Source organism: Diadema antillarum, unplaced genomic scaffold (genome assembly GCF_040938485.1).
Source record: "Diadema antillarum isolate AM-2024a unplaced genomic scaffold, OU_Dant_1.0 seq00000783_RagTag, whole genome shotgun sequence".
NCBI classification, from domain to species: Eukaryota; Metazoa; Echinodermata; class Echinoidea; order Diadematoida; family Diadematidae; genus Diadema; species Diadema antillarum.
The window spans coordinates 1,913,740-1,939,061 of record NW_027271671.1 but is presented as its reverse complement, the minus strand read 5'-3'; the positions used below and the strand labels follow the sequence as shown (position 1 = coordinate 1,939,061).

The 25,322-nt window shown below is 39.0% G+C and overlaps 2 protein-coding genes across 2 annotated transcripts in view; both read right to left on the bottom strand.

The window, feature by feature from the left end:
- Positions 1-15,021, bottom strand: part of LOC139739149 (transient receptor potential cation channel subfamily A member 1 homolog) — a 178,351-nt gene extending 163,330 nt beyond the window's left edge. The window contains exon 1 of the mRNA XM_071649766.1: positions 14,299-15,021. Within this exon, the coding sequence (XP_071505867.1) occupies positions 14,299-14,505 (207 nt within the window). The 5' untranslated portion in view covers positions 14,506-15,021. The remainder of the gene's footprint in view (positions 1-14,298) is intronic.
- Positions 15,022-17,622: 2,601 nt separating this feature from the next.
- Positions 17,623-25,322, bottom strand: part of LOC139739134 (tubulin alpha-2/alpha-4 chain-like) — a 34,651-nt gene continuing 26,951 nt past the window's right edge. Inside the window, exon 3 of the mRNA XM_071649752.1 lies at positions 17,623-20,690. Within this exon, the coding sequence (XP_071505853.1) occupies positions 19,558-20,690 (1,133 nt within the window). The 3' untranslated portion in view covers positions 17,623-19,557. The remainder of the gene's footprint in view (positions 20,691-25,322) is intronic.

Below are 25,322 nucleotides of genomic sequence, written 5' to 3'. Positions count from 1 at the left end.
TGCATAAACTGTATATTCAAAATAGTGTTGAGTTAAGTGTGTAGATTATGGGCAAGTCCAAGATAACGCGCGCGTTACGTATGGGACATTCAGAGACTTTTATGACCTAAAAAATAGTGTTAATGGCCTTTGATCATACTGAATTTTATCATGGTGATTGATATCTAGAAGAAGTATAATCATGTAAAAGATGGAGAAAAATGACCTTGACAATTATATTCTAGAAGAGAAAATATGTCCCGTTACGTATGGGACCAGAAAAATTGTTTTTTTTAACATTTTTTTCAACCTCAAAACTCTCTAAAAGTATTTCATCCTACAACTTGTAACTCACTGTGATGAAAGTCACAACACTCAAGATTATCAGAGGTAAGTTTCAAGTCATGAGGCAAAAACACTAATTACAGGTTCTAATTAAAGACAGACATGACGTGTTACGTATGGGACAGTTACGTATTGGACACTTTGTCCCACATTCATTTAGTGTGTGGAGAACCATGTTTATGGGTATTTTGCATAATTATTGATGTAAAACTAGCAGCACCCGTGGAAATCCACGGGTCTGAGGGGTTTTATTTTTTTTTTTCTCATAATACGATTTTGCACATTTTTATTGAAGAAATAAAAAGAAAAGTCTTCTCATTCTTTCGTTAATTGTGCTGTCTTCTAAATGACCACCCTTCCCAGAAATTTTATAATGCATTTTTGTAGTATATGCCCGGCGATCCGGTCCATTGGTAGGGATCATTCCCGCCACTACTTGCTTTTAATTTATTATAGAACTTGAGTTTCGAGGGGTTATTTGCACCCGTTGAAGTCCAACAGTTGTCTTGTTGCCCCTCACCCATCCCCCCCCCCCCACGCACACACACATTTCCACCTCCGCAGGGCAAAAAACAAAAACATTCAGGGAAAAATTACCAAAAACGCAAATGAGATTCCCCGAAAGTTCTGCCCACAGGTTGTTCCCGTCGAAACGGGAAGATATTAACACTATGACTTTGATTACCCCCTGCTCTTGCATCCACGCGGGCACCCGCGGGAATCCACGGCTGGTCTCAAGGCCTCGGTTTGTTTTGTGGTTTTTTTTTCATGTTTCTTTTCCCCTCGTTATGAGAGAAAAATAAGATATTTTCGTCTTCATAATTTTGCTCCCTCCTTTTTGTTTTTAATCACCAAAACTTGGCTTGATATATCATATAGAACTACATCTGCTTCAGACTGTACATTATCATAATCAATATTAGGCCTACAATTATTGCTCCTATTATAGTTACTAATACTATTATATTATTATTATCATTATCATTATTATCATTATTATTATTATTATTATTATTATTATTATTATTATTATTGTTATTATTTGGGGAGGGGGAGATCATAGTCATCAGGTTTAATAGGCACCCGTGGGAGTAGGGTCTCACGACCTCGTATTTTTTTTCTTTAATATTTTTCCCATGTTATGGAAGAAAGAAGAATATATACATCACTGCATTCGTCTTCATTTGCTCCCTCTTTTTTTTTGTCACCAAAACTTGGTTTGATAGACCATAGAACCACACATTCTATTTCCACTTGCAATTTTAAAAATAGGCGGTCGGCAAAGCGAGGTTTTCCTCTACGTCCGCTCATCTTATGAATATGTATGATTACAGCAGCTCTGCAGTAAACGAATGGACACAGCTGCGAGTGTAATCTGATATGGAAGGGTACGATCGGCAAATATATTTAGCCGCGTCCTAAACAGTCTGCGTACAATGACATCGGACTTGAGAGCAAACGGCGAGCAAACTAAATGACGTACCTGAGCTGCATATAGTATTCTGCAGTTGTGCAAAATACAATTACATAACAACGTTCGTTGTTTTCATTTGGGGACGCCAATAATGGCGAACTGTACGTAAATGCCCTTGTAGTCCATATCACGCACACACAGATTCGTGTAACCATCGTCAATACATTCAGTACACGTAACAGGCGGAGGCAAAGGTACATCACAGAACTATATACACACAGTGTAGAGTGTGTATAGAGTTCTGCGAGGTACATTGTGTGTGTGCGTGCGCGTCCGCCGGAAGATGTCAGACATTTCGCTGCACCATCATCTTTAGTATCCCCCAGTGTCTCTGCAAGCTAAAAGATGGAAGATCGAGAAAGCAGGAGGCCAGCGCAGGTTCCGTGAATATTGAAACGCTCGGCTCTTTCGTCACGCACAAAAATGCATTATGCATGTAGCTAATTAATTTTTCTTTTTCGTCCTCGACGTCGACACGGAGGCGGAGAGGGGACGAAACCCGCGCCATTCGATGTAGGATACTCTCCTGCGGCCGACGGCACCGGTCGCAACTGCCCGGAGCCGACGGCTCGGGAGGAGATAGAGAAACCAGCAACGCCGAAATAAAACAGGAAATACATAAGGCCGCGACAACAACAACAACTTCGAGTATTATAGTATAGGATCAGTTGAAACTACTCAAATACTGATCCAGATTGTCAAGGGAACAATATTCCCCCAAATATTTACCATTATAATCATATTTAATCATATTTTATATTTTGATGACCAACCTGAGTATGCATGCCCTGTATTTTTATCAGGATAGTTACTACTAAAAGATTGAATAGTAAAGTGTTTACTTCGATTGATGAAGGGCAGTTTGCCATTCAGTTTCAATAAAAAACGACTTGACACAAGAGACATTAACTTTAATAAATATGCAATCCGCTGTTGCGTGGAACCCCAGTGATCGAGTAAATAACATGTCTGTCTAGCAATCTGGTTGTTGATTTGAGCCACACCTCAGTGTGTATACCCATGATTTTTGTCGTGGCTACTACCAAAAACTGAATAACTGAGATATCCAGAAACGTGGTGTCCTAATAAAAGGTGGGTCACATTTTTCATAAGGATCACTTTGTTTTACTTTGTATTTGTTTGTTTTTTGATATCTCAGCCATTTCAAATTGGATCTTCATAAAATAAACTTGGAATTCCTCTAGTCTTAGAATTGTATGCTCTTTAATAATTCATATAAGTGGTTTCCAATCATCTTGTAAAATGTTGAAAACTGAATCAACATTTCTACGAGAACTAATCATCCCTTTAATGCTGATTTTCATCGTGTATGTTGGCATCTCCCCCTCCCTCTTTCTGAAAATTGTTCAGTCAAGTACATGTTTTGTTTCAAGTGTACCCTATAACTCAAAAGTAGCTGCAAAGTTGGGATGCTTTCTGCAGGATGACTGACGATTTGTGTACTGAGAGACCTTCCCAGCTAGCTACAGCTGTACATGCATTCACATGCAATATGTATGAGGATGTCCCATACGTAACGCATTTGTCCCATACGTAATATTATTTAATTGCCTAATAAAAAATATTTCTTTGACTATTTTTTCTTCTTTCTGTAGTATTTAACTTCTTTAAACAATAAATAAGAACTTCCCAAAAGAGCATTCAAATAACCTCACAAATTTCAGAAAAAAACCTTTAAAAAATGACCTCAATTTGTTACGTATGGGACATGTCATGATAGGACACGAGCTAATTTGCATAATCATTTGCATAATCCCTAAATTTTCATACCAAGTTAAACTATTTGATGAACTTCTTATGTCCACATATTAATCAAATATCATTTGCTTTCCTTTTTATAAATGTCCCATACGTAATGCTGTATTTCACATTTTATGCAAATAAAGCCCTTGAAATTTGCATAAATTTACATACATGTAATATCATATTTTCCTCCCTGGAAATCAAAATTTCCACTCATAAGCTTCAAAATGATACCAAACATGTCAATATTCAGCAAAGATGAAATTTTGCCTTCTGAGGGGACCTTATCTTGGACTTGCCCTTAAATACAATATTAACAAGATCATTTTTTTTTCTCCACTGGTACGTAAGGTTATCCAAAAGGAAGAAGGGAAAAGAGAGAGACTGCGATCATGTTCCCCTTTCAGTTCAGCAGAAAGGACACCGATACATGTATTTTGATGTCTTCTTCAACCTTATTTTTTAGTTCACTGCATTCCAAGTGCAACCATGTGTCACAAAAATCACAAAAAACCCATTGATCTTCTACGGCTTCTTCTTTCCTGCATGCTGGACATACATATCCAACATCATCTGATTCAATTCCTTCCTTTTTGTTCCTCTTCTTTTTTTTTTTCTTTTCTTCTACGCTATTCTCCTTCGTAGAGTCATCTTCTTTGTTTTCTTCTCTCTTGTTTTACATATTATCTTCTTCCAAACTCACTTCTCTTTTTTTTTTTTTGCACTCAGTTTCTTCCAACTTCATTTCTTCCTTCTGTTTTATTTCTTCTTTATGGTTCATTTCTTCTATCCTCATCACAATCCCATCTCTGATCTTTCTATTTCCTGTACCCAACATGCCCAACTTCATCTCTGAACTTTCTTCTTCTTTAGATCTTCCCTCTTCTTTCTTCTTTCTCAATGTCTTTGTGCCTTCTTCTTTTTTTCTTTGTTTCTCTCTCTTTCTCTTCCTTTCTTTTCTTTAACTCTCTTTTCTGTTTGGATTTCATGTGAGTTATGAAATCATCTCCTGATATTGCTTCAGTAGCTGCAATTTCCTTTTTTGACTTCCTGGAACGTGTACACGTACTTCGGGAAACTTGATAATGTTCGAGAGATGGGGACATTTTTATTTGAAACCTTACTTCATTTTGGGATTAACAAACCTTATGAATAATGAGTTGTAACCGCATATTATATATATGTATACTTGTATATAATTATATATTTATTCATAGCAATGTCACAATAGAGGAATGCATTAAATGTCAATTGCTTTGATTATTTAATTCAAAATCTGAATTTTCGGGGGCCTCCCACTTCGTCGCGGATCCAAGAGGATAGTTAGTGGGGAGGAGGGGGGAGGTAATAAATCAATGTGGTCTGAAAGCGCACGCACCACCTACACACATAATTAGTGGGGGGGGGGGGGGTGAGTGGTTACTAGTCAAGTGCCATCTCTGTACGAGTTTCTAACTTTTTTTGTTTGCGTATGCAATTCCATGTAAATACGTACACTACTATCGTTCAGTTATTTGCCGACAGTTGTCAGGTCGACGACTAGAACCTATTCGTACGACTTACCTCAACTTCGAGGGATTTTAACTAAAAAATCAAGGCCTACTCACTAACTTCAGTAGACGAGACCTTTCCGGCCATCACTGCATTTAAACATCATAAAATAGTCGTGAATATTTTGAATATTGCAATTTCTTTGAGCATCGAATTCTTAGCATTGCGCACACGCGTACTGCAGTGCGTGCAGTGCGTATTATAGAATGTAGGGCAGATATTCGCGGTCATCATCAACTACACTCGTGCGCTACGGGGTGAGCGGTTACTATGTAGTCAGGCTACTGTAGATATGCGTTTTGCCCGGTAGTCATCCTGTGGCTATGCCGTGCGTATGATGCGTTTATGTGCTGTAGACCACCTAGGCCTACATCATGTACAGCTGTAGGCCTATATCCGTTCCATCTCTTGCAGTGCAACGGACTCTACAGGAGGCCTAATAGTGGATGGAAACATCTGGAAAACGATTAAGTACAGTAGTACAGATATGTTTTCTCCTGTACAGGAGAAAACGCATAACCTGACAAAGTCAAGGGTCATATCGCGCTACCTGTTTTTGGCGAGAAAAGACTTTGTGCATGCACAAGTTTTCTGACTGCTCTGACGAAAGTCACTGGAAGATAAACGTTCACAGGGAATTCAAAGGATACAGCACGTTAATGTAATAATGCATTATCAATGATATCAATGGATGCCAAAAATCAACATTTGCCTCTCATGCATTGCCATTTGCCTTATCAGCAAAGTGTAACAGGGGCTGCTTTGTAAAGCCCCATCTTAACAGACCTTCCCCCCGGGCGCGCCTGGGCGCGCCCAGCGAAATACATTCCACAGATTCCATGAAACACAGAGTACCCCGTTTTAACAGGCATGGCTCGCAAACCTTCCCTGGGGAATACACGATCTCAATAGCCCCGTCTTAACAGACCTTCCCCGGGAGCGCTCGGGTGTTCGCCGGCGAAGATTACGTCATTCCACAGATTCCATAAAACTTGGGTTAACCGCCAAAGTGCCACGTTCTAACAAGAATTGCTCGAAAACCTTCTGCGGGGAGGATACGCTCTCCTTGGCCAATCACATTTCAGGTACGCTAAAAATAAAGCATTTTACATGCACATCATTGTCATTGCACTAGCATGTGGTTGCGTACTAATGTGTGAGTGTGTATTGCTGACACAGGCATGTGGGAACTATAGTATCTACCGAGGCTTTTCAATATACAGTGTATATTAGACCAACTTAAGATATGCTTACTGCGAAAGCGCCTTTCTTTTTATATCTTTTCATAAGGATATTTCAAAAAGAAGTAAAGAAAGTAGAAGTCATGAAGTCAACCCCATGTTTAATCAGAGCACGTCTATTACCATAGGGCCTAATGTTCAACCCACAAAACTCGACGAGTGTTACGACTGTATACAAAATACATAGGTGTTACAAAAAGCATTTCACACTTTGAATCCTTGAATGTTTTCATGTTTTGATATTACCTCCAACAAAATTTTACTCTCTTCAGCCATTACTCATATCTATGCCAGTGTTGTCTATATAGTTTTTGAACTATTAAACATCAAAACCGGGATTTTTTTTTTAAACACCTATTACTAGTACGTGAGTACACACAAGCCCAATACACGCTGTGCAGAAGTCGCCGTGCTTCGCATGCACGTCGTACCGTCGGGTTGTGCTACTGTAAAAGTGGTTTCTTTCGCGGTGGTTTTATTTTTGCGCTTTTCGCGCTTTGAGGTTGAACCGCGAATTTAACACCACGCGAAAATGTTTTGAACTCGTCACTTGTTACAACGCTATCATTACCGACCGCGAATTTAAACACATGCGAAAAAGTCGGCACCGATGGAAACCGCGAAAGTTTCTGTACGCGAAAGAAACCACTTTTACAGTAATACAAGGGAGAGTTCGTGGATTTGTGTGGCGCAGTGCTGGTCACCTGACTTAGCACTTAGCACATATCACGTGACGCCTCGGGGGAAGATTCACCCCGCGAGCGTCTTAACAGACACCATCGCGAGGTAGCCTCCGGCAGTTCGCCCGAGGCTACCCCGCGTCTACCCTTGTCGATCGAAGGTTAAGGTTTCGCCCGAGGCTATCCCGCGGCTACCCCGAGGCTGTCCACTGTGTTGCGTCTTAACGGACACAGGGGAAGATTCATCACCCGAGGCTACCCCGAGGCTACCCTGTGTTTTTTAAGACTTCGCCCGAGGCTACCCCGCGGCTACCCCGAGCCTGTCCACTGTGTTGCATCTTAACAGGAACAATCTTCCATGGGGAAGAATCTTCACCCGAGGCTACCCCGAGGCTACCCTGCGTTTTGTGGCCTGTTAAAGTGAAAACAAAGTTCTGGTAAGGGCTTGAGAACCCGTCTGGCACCATTTCATATTTGCTTGCAATATATCGAAAGAGTCTACAAAGAAACTTACCTGGCTGACGCGGTTTGCCGGAATGATGAGTGGTTTTGGATTATTTTGAGAAAAATAATAAAAGTAGGTAGACCGACTTTTATTCCAGAAGGCTCCAGCCTAACTCGGTCTCAGGGAAAACTCGACCCTATTTCAGACAATTTGCACACAGTTCGTGATCGCCATGTTCATCAGTACTCTACGGGTACCAAACGAGGCCTTGATGAGCAGACAGGAAAGTGCGTGCTAATCCTGTACAAAACAAATGGACAGCGCGCGGTCCTCACCTCAGTTGCTGAGACGCGCGGTCTTTGAAGTTTTTGTTGTTGTTGTTTATCAAGCGTCTTTGATTGTTTTTAGAGGTGCTTGAGAGGCGCACACTAATTTTGCATGCGCGCCAAAGAGGTTTTTGATGCGCGCATTGTGACAACTCGGACCATTACTGCGAGTAGCCAGAACGCTACAATGTAGTTTATACAGGCCGCTCCCATATGCATAGTACAACGCTGTACAATCCAGAGGGACAACCAATACAACTCATCCCGCCATCAAGCAAAGCGAGGTCGAGTTATCCCCGAGTCCGAGTCTAGCCTGACCCCGTTCGGGTAAGTCCTGAGACTGAACGTTTTTGGTTAATATTTCCCATTTTCGTCGTTGCCCATCGAATATCTTGTTATTACAGCGTTATTTCGCACATTTCCTACAGTAGGCATACGATCACATTTTGGAGCAAAATTTGACAACTTTTGCCGGCGTACCAGAACTTTGTTTGGGCTTTTAAGATGGGGTATAAGATTAATGTTTTTGTTAGGTATATAAATGTAGCCTGACCAGACCGCTGTGCGAAGTACAGCAGTCTGACATACACTAGTGTTTAAACGTTGTAAACGACCGTCGCTATTGACGGCAAAATCACATAAAATGTCTTTTATTTGGTTTGACTTTAACATAAAAAAATTTTTACCACTCACCTTCATCGTATTTTGCTGATGGTGGAGTCGAATTTGGTGTTTTGTTGGTATCCAGACCTTATTGTTGAATTTTTCGGAGTAGATTGTGCGGTGCCATCTTTTTCTTCGAGAGCTTCCGTACCACGCATGCGCAACCAAAAGTGGTGAGCGTTTTTTACGTACACCCGTGCGTTTTGTGTGTTACGCAAAGCACTCGTATCCGCGCGTGCTGCTCCGGCAATGGTTTGACGTTTGCATGTGTCACTTCCGCTCTCCGACTAGCTCATGAATATTCATGTCTGCCGACTAACTCATTAATATTTTCGACTAGCTACGTTGTAGTATACGAGCTGCCATTCAAATAACACGCAGAAGATGAGGAGTGAGCAATACGGACGCTTACAGACCTGATTTTAGTCACGGATTTCGGTGAGTTTTTGACGTAGTTAACAAAAAAATCGCATACCGATTATTGAATGAATATCATAGATTATGGGTATTCCTTATATTTTAGTTTTCTACAATTAATAAAGATATTCATGAAGGAAACGTACACCCACCGCTAAAAATGACAACGTCTACTAGAGAGTAGACGTGCAGCCGCTGTTCCTTTGCGACAGCGGCTGCGTGTAGTTAGGTATGAATGGAACCCTGCCTGTCCGGTTGGCCCCCACTACGGGGAGTTGGACAGTACACACGAAGAAGAAGAAGTAGAAGAAAGAGGAAGATGAAGAGTTCGCCTTTCCTTAACCGCAGCAGCGACCCCATACGGACAAATACATACCGTAAAGGGGTCGCACAGCAAACCTATCCTGTCACGGAAGCACCTGATATGGCTAAGCATTTACGTGACCAGAGACCAAAATAGAGGGTTTTATACCGAAATTAGTGGCCTTACTCTTAGATATAAAGATACTTACAATCACGGCAGGCGAAGTCGGTTTACAATATGATCTGTTTTGAGAGCCCTGTGAAAGAGTTTATCCGAGGTTTTTATAGTCCTACCGCATTTCGTATTGTAGTATGACTTACACAGCGCATGCGCTAATATGGATAAAACGTAGCACATACTGTAATATGCAATGTATGCACGTGCAAAAAACACCGGACGGCTCGCTGAGAACTGAAATGAATATTCATGAGACGTAACAAATAGAATGCATGCTGGGCGATGATTTACTATCGGGCCTACCGGCACTTATTTATTTCGTTTTTAAAGCGCATTTCGAATGTGTGGTTCATTATTTATTTGCAATAAAGGAAGTGCACACATAATGAACATCTGGAGATGTGAAGGATTAAGAAAATAACAGGTGATTTTCATGATAGAGGGTATGTTTTGTTTTGTTTTTTATTTTTTTTCCCCAGTCTGCAGAGGAAATGCCCCAGATGTCTCATCTATAGATCAAGTTTCCTTTCACACTGTACATTATAGTTTTAATGTTGTACATTCACAATGGGCTCCACTCACAAGCTCTGCTTCTTGGGGACTCATATTCATTTTTGCTTCATGTTCATTTTCTACTGTGATTTGAATTGAATACACTTCTGTTACATACATGTTTTGTTTATTTCCAATAGTTGAGAATTGTTTGATTATTTATTGAGAGACCTTTTTTTTTCCCCCAAAAGACTTACTATCGCATGAGAGGAGATCCTTCCTGTCTTTCTTTTTCTGTCAGGCTTGTCACTTTCTGTTTGATTGTGTGTATGTGTGTGTGTGTGTCCGCGTGCGTGTGTGTTTCATAATTATTGTCTGTAACAAGTTGGAAGAATTGGAAGCTAAATTTCTATGTACTGTGACATACAGATAAATAAAATTGACTCTTGAGTATTCATTCATTTTCATTCATTCATTCATTCATTCATTCATTCATTCATTCATAGCAATGGGACAAGAAGTGTCTTCTGAAAATTTTTGAAATTTCAAATATCATAACTTCCTTATTTTTTATCCGATTTTTATCATTCTTGCACTGTTCTGCTGGATTTTTTTTTATCATTGTCGTGAAATTGATAAAATTTTAGATTGGCTTTCATCTTAAAGGCATAATGGATTGGTTAATGAAAAACTAGAAATTAACCCTTTCAGATCCATCCACATGGTCATTGGGATTGTATTCCATTGCTCCCCATGGCTTTTTTTTTTAATGTTGTCTTGCTTGATCAATACCCTTTTAAGCCTTATACGTGTATGTCCAATACTGCTGAAATGCATGCCGGTATTCCCCAACGCGTTTACATCGTTCGTTTGCTTGCGATCGGCGGTCATGCCATCAGACAAGGAGTATGTATTCGTAGAGGCGCACGCATTTCTGTGGTCATTTCACTCATGCCTTTTTTAAACCCATGATCCGATCCCGCCTTTGCAGCAGCATGACATGATAGAACGAGTTTACTTGTGCAGATTTTTAGAAAAATTGAAAAAAATTACAGCAGTATAAAGATCTGATTGCGTTTGTTTTCATTTCATTCCTTCACAATGGTCTCATAATGAAGATAGGCACAAAAGGGATAACAAAATTTGTCCTGTTGTTTACCTTTCAAGAACGCATGCACAAAATGTGACGAGAAAAAAATTAAAAAAAAATTCATAAAATCATCACAGTCCCGTTGAAATTTGCGGAAACAGTAGGCGCGAAAAGGATCTTGAATTCGGTCCTGCATGCCATGTTGGTTATCAAAACGCATGCACAAATGCGAAGAAATGATCGGGAAAAAAACTACAGCCACTGTACTTTCAATCCTTCTTGTGCGTGCATCACAACAGATTACAGCCGAAAGAATTCACGAAATCATCGCAATCCTGCTGATATCTGAGGTATAGAAATAGGCGCAAAAAAATCGTAATATTCGAATAGTGCGAAGAGATTATTGGGGGAAAAATAAAAGACACATTTTCAACCCCTTCTGGTGGTGCATCATAAAGATTACAGCCGAATATCAAATCATGGCAATCCCGTTGAAATTTGAGGAAACAATAGGCGCAAGAAGGATATCGAATTCGGCCCTGAATACTGTCTTTCAAAAAACACATGAATAATTCCGAAGAGAATTTCGGGAGAAAAATAAAGAATGTTTTTTCAACCCTTCTGGTGTGTGCATCACAAAGACTAGAGCCGAAATAATTCATAAAATCACCGCGATGCCGTTAAAGTTTGAGGAGACAATATACAATGTAGGCGCAAAACGAATCATAAATTCGGCCGTGAATACCTTCTAATCCGAGAGGACGCGCATTTACGAAATGTGGGAGAGAATATCGGTAAAAAGTATAAAAGGACACATTTTCAACCCCTTTTGGTGTGTGCAAAGTAAAAGATTATAGCCGTAGGAATTCATGAAATCGTCACAATCCCGCTGATATTAAATTGATAGGCGCAAACAGGATCATGAATTCGGCCGTGTTATGATCTTTCAAGAACGCATTTATGAAATTCGAAGATTTTATCGGGGAAAAATAAAGAACACATTTTCAACCCCTCTTGGCACGTGAATCATTAAAATTATAGCCGAATAATAATCCATGAAATCATGGCAATCCCGTTGAAATTTGAGGAAACAATAGGCGCAAAAAGGATCGTGAATTTGGCCCTGCATGCTGTGTATCTTTCAAAAACGCATACCGCATGCACAAATTCGGGAGAAAAATAAGACACATTTTAAACCTCTTTTGGCGCGTGCATTATAAAAATTACAGCCGAAATGATTCATGAAATCATCACAATCCTGTTGAAGTTTGAGGAGAACAAGAGGTGCAAAAAGAATCATGAATTCGGCCGTATCATTTCTTCTGATCCGAGAGGACGCATTTACGAAATGCGAAAAGATTATCGGAGCAAAATAAAGGGCGCATTGTCAACAATTCTGGTGTGTTCATCACAACAGATTACATCCGAACAGTGATCCGAAGTAAAGTTCATGAAATCGTCACAATCCCGCTGATATTTGAGGTAGAAATAAGCGCAAAAAGGATCGTGAATTTGACCCTGATGCCGTATGCTGCCGTATATACCTTTCAAGAGCGCATGCACAAATGCGAAAAGATTATCGGGAGAAAAATAAAGAACCCCTTCTGGCACGTGCATCAGAAAATACTATACAGCAAAAATAATTCATATAATCATTACAATCCAGCTGAGCACCAAAAATGTGAAAAGCGCAGAACTTAAGTAACGCGTGTTACTCTACGTGCGCCGATGTTGACAAAAAGTCACAAACGCATTTGATACAATCTGATTTTGTTCATAATCATTTAACACTTTGATTCACAAACATTCAATTCTTTTAAAATGGTTCTATACACGAAGAAGAGATAGGAGTACAAAGCATTACAAATTCGACCCTGCAGTGTACTTTCAAGAACGCCAAGATACGGGAAGAAATTTTCGGAGGAAAGTTAAAAACCGCATTTCGGTCCCTTCTTCTTTTTTTTTACTTCCTTTTCGTATCAACAAATCAATTCACAAATGATTCCTTTTTGTTCCTTCTCAAGAAAATGATCCGTAAACAAGGCATTTGAGTTTACAAAATATTGATTTGCAAAATGTTTTGGTTTTTTTTTTTGGGGGGGGGAGGTAATATTATTGTCGACAAAAACATGAAAATAAATTTGCAAGCCAGTTAATGCTTTTTCAGGTTGTTGTTGACCAGTAAATTTTCTGTTCCGACCAGTACAAAAATGGGGAGGAAAAATGGATATTTACTGATCCGACAGAGACAGGTTGGACCGGCAGAAAAAAAAAAAAAAATGGGTTAGTGTCCAGCCCTGCTTTATCCAACTTCCAAGATTTGGTGATGAAACCAAAGCAAGCACTCTTGCCAAACTCAGTTGGCAACATTAGGAAGGTGTCATTCTGTTTCACTGCGTTCTCGATAATTTCTATTTGCTCCACTTTGAACTTAATTCTTTTTGCATCCTCCTCTACTTCACTTAGAGCATCTTTGAACTCCATGATACCTATCGTATTGGTACGAACAGGTGTCCTTTATGATACCGAGAACCAAATACTGTAAAAGTGGATATTTTCGCGCGACTAATTTTTCGCGCTCGGCCGGATAAGAAGAGTTTCGCGTGTTTTTAATTCCGCGGTATCAAGACATCAACTACAGGAACATATGGCAAGGAGAAATATTCGCGTGCTTTTATTTTCGTGCTAGTTTCTGATTGCGCGAAATGCGCGAAAATTTCAACACCGCGAAAATTTCCACTTTTACAGTACGAGATACTCGTATGGCAGATGACGTAAAATATGAATATTTATTTGCGCATGCGCAGATTAGTATATTTACGTGATACGTTCAAAACGGCGAACGGGCAGTATCTCGAGTAGACGGTCTCAAAGATGACTATTTATCTTGTTTTCGGAGGTAATGGTGAGAAATACATAGTCGGCTATAATATTCAACAATAATGGTTTTATATCATGTGGCTTTTCGTTGCGAATCCAAGTGTCCTTTTGAGCGGTGAGTTGTTTACGTGTTGCAGTGCATTTGAGTGCTTCCTAAAATTGCATGGGTTGCTTCGGGGCGCTGTTACTGTGTTACAGCGCCCCGCGACGGGGTTAGCCTTTCCTCACAACTAACACTGCGTTCTCCATAGCTGACAATTGAAATTATAAAAGTAACGGTTAAATTTATAGTTATACCTCCAATACAAAGTTGGGCAAAAGGGCAATTAGTCTAGATCTAGTCCAGTGTTAGTAGAATCTAGAGAATTTCCTTTTTAAAATTTTATAATTATACACACTTGTGGTCGGATATCTAGGTTTTGATACAATCTCGCATAAAGTGGGTTATCAAAGCGATAGTTTCTGCTCACCTGATGAAGAGTTACGCCAAGATCTTCGGAGCTGTCCCAATGCCGTAAGACAGCACTGGTCTGAAAGTGGTCGGATTCGTTCGTCGCAGCTGGCACGTACTCTGGCATCATCACCGAATCCCGTCCACCTTTCGCACGGTCATCCCCAGTGCGATATCGCAGCTCGAAGCCCGTGTCCGAGCGCTCAAGCCCTCCACCGGTTGGCATGTTTCGCCCCGATTGTGTGGTGCAGTGTCTAGCCGTAATAGAAGGTGAAACTCTGATGGACCGCAAAGGAGGTAGAACACGAGTTTGAGACACACTTGCTGAATTCCTTTCACACGGTGATGGTGATAAAAACTCCTGCGCCGAGTTCGACTCCAGAGGAGCTTCTTGAGTTTCAAGCCGGGTAGTCGCAGCGTTTTCAGATGCTGTCGAAGTACGGTGAGCATCGAACACCGAGTAGTTCACTTGTCCAGAGCTCTGGCGCAGAGCACAACCTTGTGTTTCGACAGTGCTTTCCTGATATGAATTGCCCCTCCCGGTCCCCAGAACGAAACTGGAGGTGGAGTGCGTAATTTGTGGCTGCTCTGTGGACTCCACTGTTTCTCCAGGGGCAACGCAATCTAGATAAAAGGGTTGTTGTTTTTTTTTTTCCAGGGTTACTACTAGCTGGTACAGACTCAAGAGGAGATTCAGCTTTTATGCTCGAATAATCTTGAGGAATGAGGTCAGTGTGTTGACTCAATACTTCGTAGCTTGCTCTGCAGTGCTGTGCGTGTGCATGTGTGTACGTTGCCAATACACATAAACCACTGATCTGAGGGGAGATCAGTGACATAAACACCGAAAGGTACTGTGTGCTATCATAAAACGTTGAGGGCAGCATGTATGACAGTGTCATAGCACCGAACTACTCGTAAAACTATGTTTTAGTTCGGTGTGTCATAGAGTCGGATGCCCATAGAGCCTTCTACGGTGACGTTTCATGAAAGTTGTCAGCCCTGACAAGTTGTCAGTCTCCGACAGTTTCAGTAACATCCTTGGTTTTGATTGGCTGTGAAGCTCTGCCTACTGAACAGTTTCTATTTTTGGAGTCAAGAAGGAAGTTGCGTATCCACCAGCTTGGTGAGTCTTTATCGCGTATTGCTTTTCCCATGCGCTGATGCATGGTTATTACCTCCGCCAAGGGAGGAGGTTATTCTTTATAGCAACCATTATTGGAAACTACACAAAATTGTACATTTCATCAATGTGCAGAGACTCCAACCCCAAGCACCTTATGATCTGGAGATTCTACCGCCCGATACCCCTAGCAAACGGGAGACTCCAAGTTGATGTGTGCGAAGCGCGAAGTTCCTAGGGTTCTAGATGTTCTCTGGTGCTGTCTAAGGCTTATTTTTTCAACATACGATAGAAATAGGTAAGAAATCCTTTCCACCGGGAGACACAGAGCCAGGGCGGGAGAAATAAAATCTCAAACGGGAGAACGGGAGATTGTGCAAAAATGGACTTTCGGCGGGAGATCTCCCGTCGAAAACGGGAGAGTTGGAGTCTCTGAATGTGTGTTATCTTCAATAAAAAGATAAAAAGAAATCTTACAAAGCTAATATGGGTTTGATAACCAAGAATGAGTGGGGTTCGTTTATTGTAATTTTTTATTTGTTAATCCGGAGGTCCGTTGTTTATTTTCCCGAAAATTTATAGGGTTCGATATACCCAATGTTTGGAATTGCTTTCTTCAAACAGGAAATGGGGGTTTTAGACCGAAAATGAGATACATATGAATAGTCGTTCCGACAAAGAAATTATATTATCAATCCGAAGATAAAAGATGAAATTCGATGATCCAAGAATGATAGAGGGTTTCACTGATCGGAAAATTGAGTAAGGTTTGCTGATCGGAAAATTAAATGAGCCTCGTGAAAAATAATAATATTGTGGACATACATACGTGTAATGTATGCTGTTCAGCATTCAAGGTATTTTGATGGGGAACCATTTTGATGTACATCTATTTCCTTTTTACTGTTTGAACACATGTTGATATGTGCTACATGATTTGCCTTTGAGGGGCAGTTTAACGTTATTTCAACGTCATTCATGCCGTATCACTGAGGAGAGGGAGATGATGGAGCGGGAGGGAGGGGCCTGTACAAGGGAAGAATATAAAATGGACACTCATTATTCCATCAAAAATTGCAACAACAAGTTGCCATGATAATTTATGTCCACTTTCCAGTAATTTGTCATTAAGTGTGTGTACTTGCTTGTGTGTGAAAGGTAATGTTTAGAGATTTGGAGGAATTGGCATATTACTGTCGATAAATTATTGTGCCAAAATTATTAGGACATACTTTGGTGCCGAACAAAATCGTAGCAGTCCTGCACCTTTCGTGACTCAAGATATTAAGTGATCATTATCAGTGTTACTTAATGGACAATTCATTATTGTCCATTCAATAGGAGTACTATAAAAGTGGTACCAAAAGTGGTACCAATAATAAGTAGTACTATGATAACCTGTTCTTGGTTAAGTGATGACTGCCGTTTATGATTATTGTGATATCACTGCAGAAATCGAGACGACGGGAAATAGGACTACTTTTTACCCCAATATCGAAAACGTTATGTGGATTATGAGTAATGCTGTCAGTCTCAAGGTTCTATATAATTATAAGTATGGGATTGGCTTCTCTTTTCTTTATAAACAAAGTCAGAACCTTGTATTCTTCAAAGAGGTATATGGTTAGAGAAGGAAGAACTACCATTTTGACGAAATCATTGAATAAGGAAACAATACTTCACAACTATTGTTTGATACGAATTTTGATTATAATCATGTGAACGAGTTTTTGTGTGTGTGTGTGTGTGAGTGTGTGTTTGTATGGTAGCACTGTCAAATATCGCTGGTCATGCTTCCTTTGTCTTCCTTTCCTAACCTCTCTGTCGTTTCTTATTTCGCTCCCTCCTCTTCTTTAGTCTCATTTCCTCTTCCTCCCTTCTCTTCTCCTTTTCCACTTTCCCACGAACACACTATATTATATCTCCCTCTACATCGCCATCGTCCCAATTACCCTTTCTTGTAATATGCTCTCAGTCTATCTTTCTCTTAGTTCTTCACTCCAAACTCTCCGTCCTCCCTTCCTCATTCATCCTGCCTTCCCTAATCTCCATTAAATTGTATTTTCCCTCCCTCTCATTCTTTTTTCTCCCAGTCTTCTCTTTCCATGTGCTCCTTCAGTCTAACCCAACTTCAAGATAATTTCCCATAAGATCACTGGATATTATTCGATAGTACACAAAAACAGCAGAAAGAAACGCATTTCTGAGCATACTCTTCCTTTTCCATATCCTTTTTAATTTCTTAATTCTCTTCTGCTTTTTGAAAGTATCTATAGCCTTTAGTGTTATGTATCAACGGATTGCTTGACAGAGAATCTTTGTATCTATAAATCACAAGATCGCATTTTGAAAACGAGTTCAAGAAGTCGAACAGTACTACAGCTTAATTCAGACTTTTGATCCATTTATCAATCTAATTCAAGTCAAGCAAATGTTACAAATGCTTTAAAATCACTCAGATTAAATGTGCCTCGTTGTTCAGAGCGGGTGCTGTTCGTTATTCCGAAGGTTCGTTATTCCGAAGGGTCGTTAATCCGAAACACGCAAATTCCCTATACCTACAGGTTCGTTAATCCGAAAATGAAATACGGTTCGTTAATCCGAAAATTTGTGTCGTTATTCCGAAGGTTCTTTATTCCGAAGATTGGTTAATCCGAAAATGAAATTCGGAACATGCACGAACCTTCGGAATAACGAATCTTAGGAATAAAGAGCCTTCGGAATAACGAACCTTCGGAATAACGAGCTGTAACCGTTAAGAGCTGTTCGAACGTATAACAAGATTCTCTGATATAACCTTTGAAAAATGTATACCTGACTGCCACCCTAATGAGGTAACTTCGTCCTGAAACACTTTGAATTATAATTATTTTATGACCATTTCTTAATTCAATCATGATTGTAAGTTGGTGTAAGTTGGTGTACTAGTGAAAATGACAATATTATAATCAGTCAAATCAAAGTGAGAAGATGGGACGTGACAGCAAATTGTGAACATTCTGTCTTTAACCTGTACATAAATATAGTACTAAACATTTTGATGCCATAGTCTTGCACAACGAAATATTACAATGGTAATGAAATGCATGACAACTCCGTTCTCAAATCTGGCGATATTTTGGCAATATTTGACAATATTTGGCATTGATTCTAAGTTCTTAATACTGCAAGTGAGATAAGATATTTCAATGACTTATATGGCTGGTATTAAATGTATCTTGCACTGTCCAACATGCCTCCTTATGTATATTATTTGTTATACGTTTGAGTAAAAAGATACGTCAAAACAGACTACACATCACAATTTTTAACTGAAATCATGTTTTTACTATTTCAATAATCTGACATTGAATCATCTCGTGAAGAAAATCATTCTAAACAAAATCAGTGTTTAGATAATTATGACATCAAACAAACTGCTAATTTACACATTGTCTCTTCGATGCTCAATCACAAAGAAGTAAAGTTATGATTGTTCTTCGACAATGACAATTAGCGTTGCTGTGCATCGACGTTTATTTGGCCTCTAAAACGCAGTAAGGATTGTACCAAAGAACGCGATGCACTGTATGTCACCTGTGATCAATTTGATTTATCAAACACTGTATACTGTATGGAGAGTGAAATATCAAGATCTTTCACAATTTCCCCCAATGTATCATTATTGATAGTTTTACAGTTTGTACACATGGCAACAATAAACAGGTGTTTTTGTTTATAGTATGAATGTACACAATAATCTCAACGTTTTGCAATTACAGTAACTACTCCATGTTGTTCATCCTTTGAACTGCCATCACTTTCGTTTTGTTTCTTCACTTTTTACACTTTGTTCGCAGCGCCTTATCATCATGTTTCTACGTAAGTTGATATTTGAAATCTAAACATTTGATTTGATATCTCTGACAGAAACACTCAATTTGCATTTTTCAACATGTCATTCTAATACAGCTACCCAACACCAAACAACGTCGACAAACACTATCAACTGGATGAGATGCAAATACTGCCTACTGACATAGATCAAGCGCGCACAAATCCATAGATACTCAATCTTACGAAATACCAACGACGAATAGTGACTAGTAGGAAACACAATGTTCATGTATTACAATAACCACAAGTAAATCATAATTTTGTTCCAACAGTCTAAATCTAGAATTCCTCCTTGTTCCCTTCCTCTTCGTCTTCTTGGAATGAATCCACGCCGACTTCTTCATAGTCCTTTTCGAGCGCAGCAAGGTCCTCTCGAGCTTCGGCAAACTCACCCTCCTCCATGCCTTCTCCGACATACCAGTGGACAAAAGCTCTCTTGGCGTACATCAGATCAAATTTGTGGTCTAACCGAGCCCAAGCAACTGCGATTGCAGTTGTGTTGCTTAACATGCACACAGCTCGTTGCACCTTAGCCAAGTCACCACCAGGCACTACAGTTGGGGGTTGATAGTTTATGCCTACCTTGAAGCCAGTTGGGCACCAGTCAACAAACTGAATGGATCGCTTGGTTTTTATCGTAGCAATCGCAGCATTAACATCTTTCGGAACAACGTCACCTCGGTATAACAGACAGCAGGCCATGTATTTTCCATGGCGCGGATCACATTTCACCATCTGGTTGTTGGGTTCAAAGCAGGCGTTGGTTATCTCTGCGACTGTGAGTTGCTCATGATAGGCTTTCTCTGCAGAAATGACAGGAGCATACGTGGCGAGAGGAAAGTGGATGCGAGGATACGGTACCAAGTTAGTCTGGAACTCTGTTAAGTCAACATTAAGAGCACCGTCAAAACGGAGAGAAGCAGTGATAGACGAAACAATTTGTCCGATGAGTCGATTAAGGTTGGTGTAGGTAGGTCTTTCAATATCAAGATTACGGCGACAAATATCGTATATAGCTTCGTTATCGACCATGAAGGCGCAATCAGAGTGCTCCAAGGTCGTATGGGTCGTCAAAACGGCGTTGTAAGGCTCGACAACGGCGGTGGACACTTGCGGCGCCGGGTAGATGGCAAACTCGAGTTTGGACTTCTTGCCGTAGTCCACAGAGAGACGCTCCATGAGCAGAGATGAGAATCCAGATCCCGTGCCGCCACCGAAGCTGTGGAAGATGAGGAATCCCTGCAACCCCGTGCACTGGTCAGCTAATTTCCTAATACGGTCCAGGACAGTGTCTATAAGCTCCTTGCCGACCGTGTAATGCCCACGAGCGTAGTTGTTGGCGGCATCCTCCTTACCGCTGATCAACTGCTCAGGGTGAAATAGCTGACGGTAGATGCCGGTACGAACTTCGTCTGCAAAGAAACAGATATCACACACTACAAATCAATGTTGCATTATGACATTCGTTGAATATGGAAATGATTTCACATGATCTTTTATCGCTTTATTTGCGCAAAATGTAGAGAGAGGGAATTTTACATGTGGTAACAAAAGCCTTGTATAGTCATGTGTTGGCTATTCGTCAATAGATGGCGGGATTCTAGTGTGCTTGACGAAAATACTTTTAGGGTTTACACCCGTAAATACAATGTATAATGGAATATCCCTGACCGCATCGCAAAATAATGTCAAAGATACTAAAATAGATGAAGAACAAAATTAAATGAAATTCAGAAAAGGCAGTTTTGCAAAAAATTGAAAAGTTGCTTATATTACGTATGAATTCCTCTACAAACTGCATTTTGGTTCGAAGATGAAAGCTTTTCACATAGAATTTGAAGGGACTATAATTATTATTTGATCGGGTGCATGTACTGAAAATAAATTGTGATTTTTGTAAGTAAAAAGAACTCGTAGTCTGGCTTTGCGAACCCTTGGACAGAGTCTGAGCCGAAGGACCCCCCCCCCCCCCCACCTTGGAAATTTGTTGGATGAAAGGATATACCTCACTTTTCAGGTTAGCGAAGATGAAGCACCTCATTTTCCCAGCTATTTTACAGCTTTTTTTTTTCAATTTTGAATTTAACACACTTCTCTATGGGGAATTATTTACCCGTGTGAGTAATGGACTCGCGCCATCTATCGATAAGTAGACAAAATAAGAACACTGATCCCTATTTTCCTTTGTAAGAATAAATGATAAGTCACATTCTTGATTAGGTGGATTCCAATATAACAGCTTTCCTGCTGTTTAAGAGCAAAGACAGGGTAAATGTATTTTAGTGACCCGACAATTTTTCTAATCTTTACTGGAGAATTAAGGACCTCTCAAATAAATGTTTACACCATATCATTTTTTTTTTCTAAATGGCTCAATACTACAGTATAATATTGGCATACCGACAAAAGAGTAAACATTGAAATGCGACACACCAAGATTATATAGGCATTGCTTATCATTATCATGTGTAAAATAAATGATGTACGTAGTTGCTTTCAGCACATAGTTGCTGCCAGTGCACAAAATTGCGTGCTCTCATTTACCCGTAGTTTATTTTATTCTCACCAGAGAATATTTTAAGTTACCAAATATTGCTCTACGATCTGTTTCTAATCTGGACTTCCGTTCATCCATTTCAAACATACTTTAAAAAAATCGTTGAAAATATATGACTTGCAGCACCTTCTCCAACTTGGATCCTTAATGGTCGTAGGCCCAATAATTTCTTTTGCAAATGTCACGAAATATGAGCATGGTTGAAGAATGTCTTCCAACATTGTGTATGAAATCTTACGGTAATACATCTCAGAGTTTTTAACGAATAAATGAGTTAAAGAAATGTAACTGGTATGCACTTTATTTCGTATTATCTCCCATGCAATAGGTCTCCAGAACATCTTACCAATATGAGACAAATGATTGGTAGATAATCACTATCTGTATACACAAATTTTTATGACAATACTTTGAAGCATTTTTTCACAGAATGTATGAATAGGTTTGTATAATTTTTATTATGCCCCATCTTGCAATGACTATAGACATGAACATTTTTTTTTTGCTACCTGTGTATCATTCCAAAAATGTATGTCAAATGTACGTATTTTTATACATTCTGTGAAAAAAGTGCAAGTTTGAACTGAATTCAAGTGAAGTATATAGAAAGACAGGAAAAGTTTCAACATTTTCTCTTGACCTTTGGTTCAGGCATCGTAGAGATATGGATAGTAGACTTGCTAAGGGGGTTAACGCTGCATTTTTTAGTACAAATGTCCTACTTGGCACAGATGTTACCTAGGGCAAATCAAAAATTTTCATCTAAAGAGACAATCTGTATCTATGCAAATAAGCCTTAATTTGCTTAATTTATGCAAAATACATATAAAAATTCTTAAAGAATATATGTGCATTCAGCAGAAATACCTAATTTAATAGAAGTATTCTATAATAGAGTATGTGGAAACATTCCTGCAAGAATGTATTTCATACCTATGTAAATTAACATAAAATTTGCATTATAATGCAAGCTATTGTGCAAAAGTCTGCATATTTGGAAGAATTTCTAATCTATTAAGCACTGGATCTCGTAGTACAAAGTTTGAACCTGGGATGGATGTTCCTTGGGTCAAAAGCAAATGATTCATCTAAAGAGACAAACTGTCTCTATGCAAACAACCTGTTATTTGCAAAATATGCATATTATACATAGATAATCAGAACAAACAAAAAGCAAGCATGTGACAATGTCTTAAATCGGTTGAACTTGATATCCCCAAAGCTAATAGAATAAGACAATAATCATTCTCTCCACAACAGTCTTCTGTTGCTTGAATTGTTTCCATATTATTTAATTAACCCAAGCATTTTATGCATAAATTATGTAAATAAGTATACAAGACGTAAAGTTTCGGAATACGTTTTGTATATTGATCTTTAAAATCATTTTACTATCAATATTCCCTCATTGCATAAATACTTTGCAGGTTGGGAAAATAGCACTCGATAGTGACACTCTTTAGATATGATTATAACTATAGATATAACAGTAGGTCCTACAAAGGAATATGATATGAAAGCAAGGAATATGATATGAAAGAATAATTGTTTTCCCTTGGGATAATGTAACTCCCTGGCGGTCCTACAAATATTATATTCCACCACACACCAGCTAATATACATGTATAGATGATCATGACCTACATGATCTTGAAGCTTTAAAAAAAAATAATTATGTTAACTGGTTTTGTGTAAAGACGTCAGAGGTTAAAAAAAACACACAGTTAAAAATGTAAAAGAAGAATGTCAGAGGTTATTGCGTGCATCAAGATTAACTGTCATGCGACCCATATACTAAATGCAATGACAGTGATGACTTTACTATGTCATTGAATGCCATGTCCTTTCCTACTTATCAAGAGGAAATAAAAACGCTTGAGAGGGGAGGGCTTAACATTTTTTTCGATAATCAACAAGAGAATCACTGTCAGGTAGAACATGCACAAATATGTACTAAGTTTCATGATACCTTGATTCACAAGAAAAAGTGATATATAGCACTTTCATTAGAGCTTTGACCTTTTGCCAGGAAATTTCCGTGAGAATCTCAATTAGGTATAGCTAATACATGTATGTATTAAGTTTCATTAAAAAAAAATCCTACAAGCATTGCATAAATATGAGGGAAATAGTGAAATTTTAATGGCCCAATTGACCTTGATCTTTGACCCTGACCTTTGACAAATGACTCCTAAATCCCTAGAATATTCCTGCCAGTACCAAGATCCATCAAGATACCTTGAACCATGCGAGATACGGAGAAAAAAGTGAAAATTTAACATTGTCACCTGACCTTTCACCTTTGATCTCTTGATCTAAAACTCTCTGGAGACTCTTACTTTGGTAGTATATGTATGCAGTCACTAAGTTTCAAGAAATTACCTTCAGACATTGCATAGATATGGGGGAAATGATGAAATTTGAGCATTTACCTTGAACTTTTTGACCTTTGACCTCTTTGCCGATTTTACTTAAAAACTGCTTGATTAATTGCCCCATCATACGTCATCCTTGGAACAAGTTTGGTAAAATTTGCTTAATCCAGTCTGAGTTATCTCATAAACTGATACCATTTGTTAGGTCGACCTTGACCTTTGACATCTGGTACATTGGGTATTAATATGCGTAGTATGCTAATTAGGTGGTATTTGCATAGAGAAATAGTGTTTTGATATTACAAACCATTTCCTTTTGACTAAAGGATATGCATACTACTTTGGTAGTTTTATCATAAAATGCAGTTCTTAGACTGTGAGAAAAACTTCAAAAATGATGTTTTTACTTTACTTTCTTTGGTAATTATGTAAATTAGGTGGTAATCATAGTTCAATTATTCAAATTCTTATCTCATTTTGTTTCACATAGTGTTTACAACGAGTAAGATATATCTATAGGAAGAGATTTAAGGGGTTTTTAATTGTTTACAAAACAATTTGCATTTAACTTGCATAATTATGCAAATTTCATGTTTATTTATACATCGGTATGAAATCAACTTTCGCAGGAAATATTTCCACATACTGTATAGAATATACTTCTACAAAACTAGGTATTTCTGCTGGATGCACATATATTTTTCAATAATTTTTATATGTATTATGTTGCATAAATTATGCAAATTAAGGTTTATTTGCATAGATACAGATTGTCTCTTTTGATGAAAATTTTTCATTTGCCCTAGGGAACATCTGTGCCAAGTATATAAGACATTTGTACTGTAAAATGCAGCGATCGCCCCCTCTTTCGCCCTTAGCAAGCCTACTAGGAGGGATATGGTGAAATTTAAAGGGGACCTCCGGATGATTTTCGGACTTTTAAATTTGAACAGCTATAAATCAGTTAAACTGAGTACAGAGTTCCAGAATTTATAGTGATTGGGATAAGGAATGAGAATGTTTTCAAAATTTATAACAAATTGCAATGAACAAGGATGATGACATGCCAGCCTCACCATAAGCATGATAAGAATGCATGAGTTGGGGCTCAA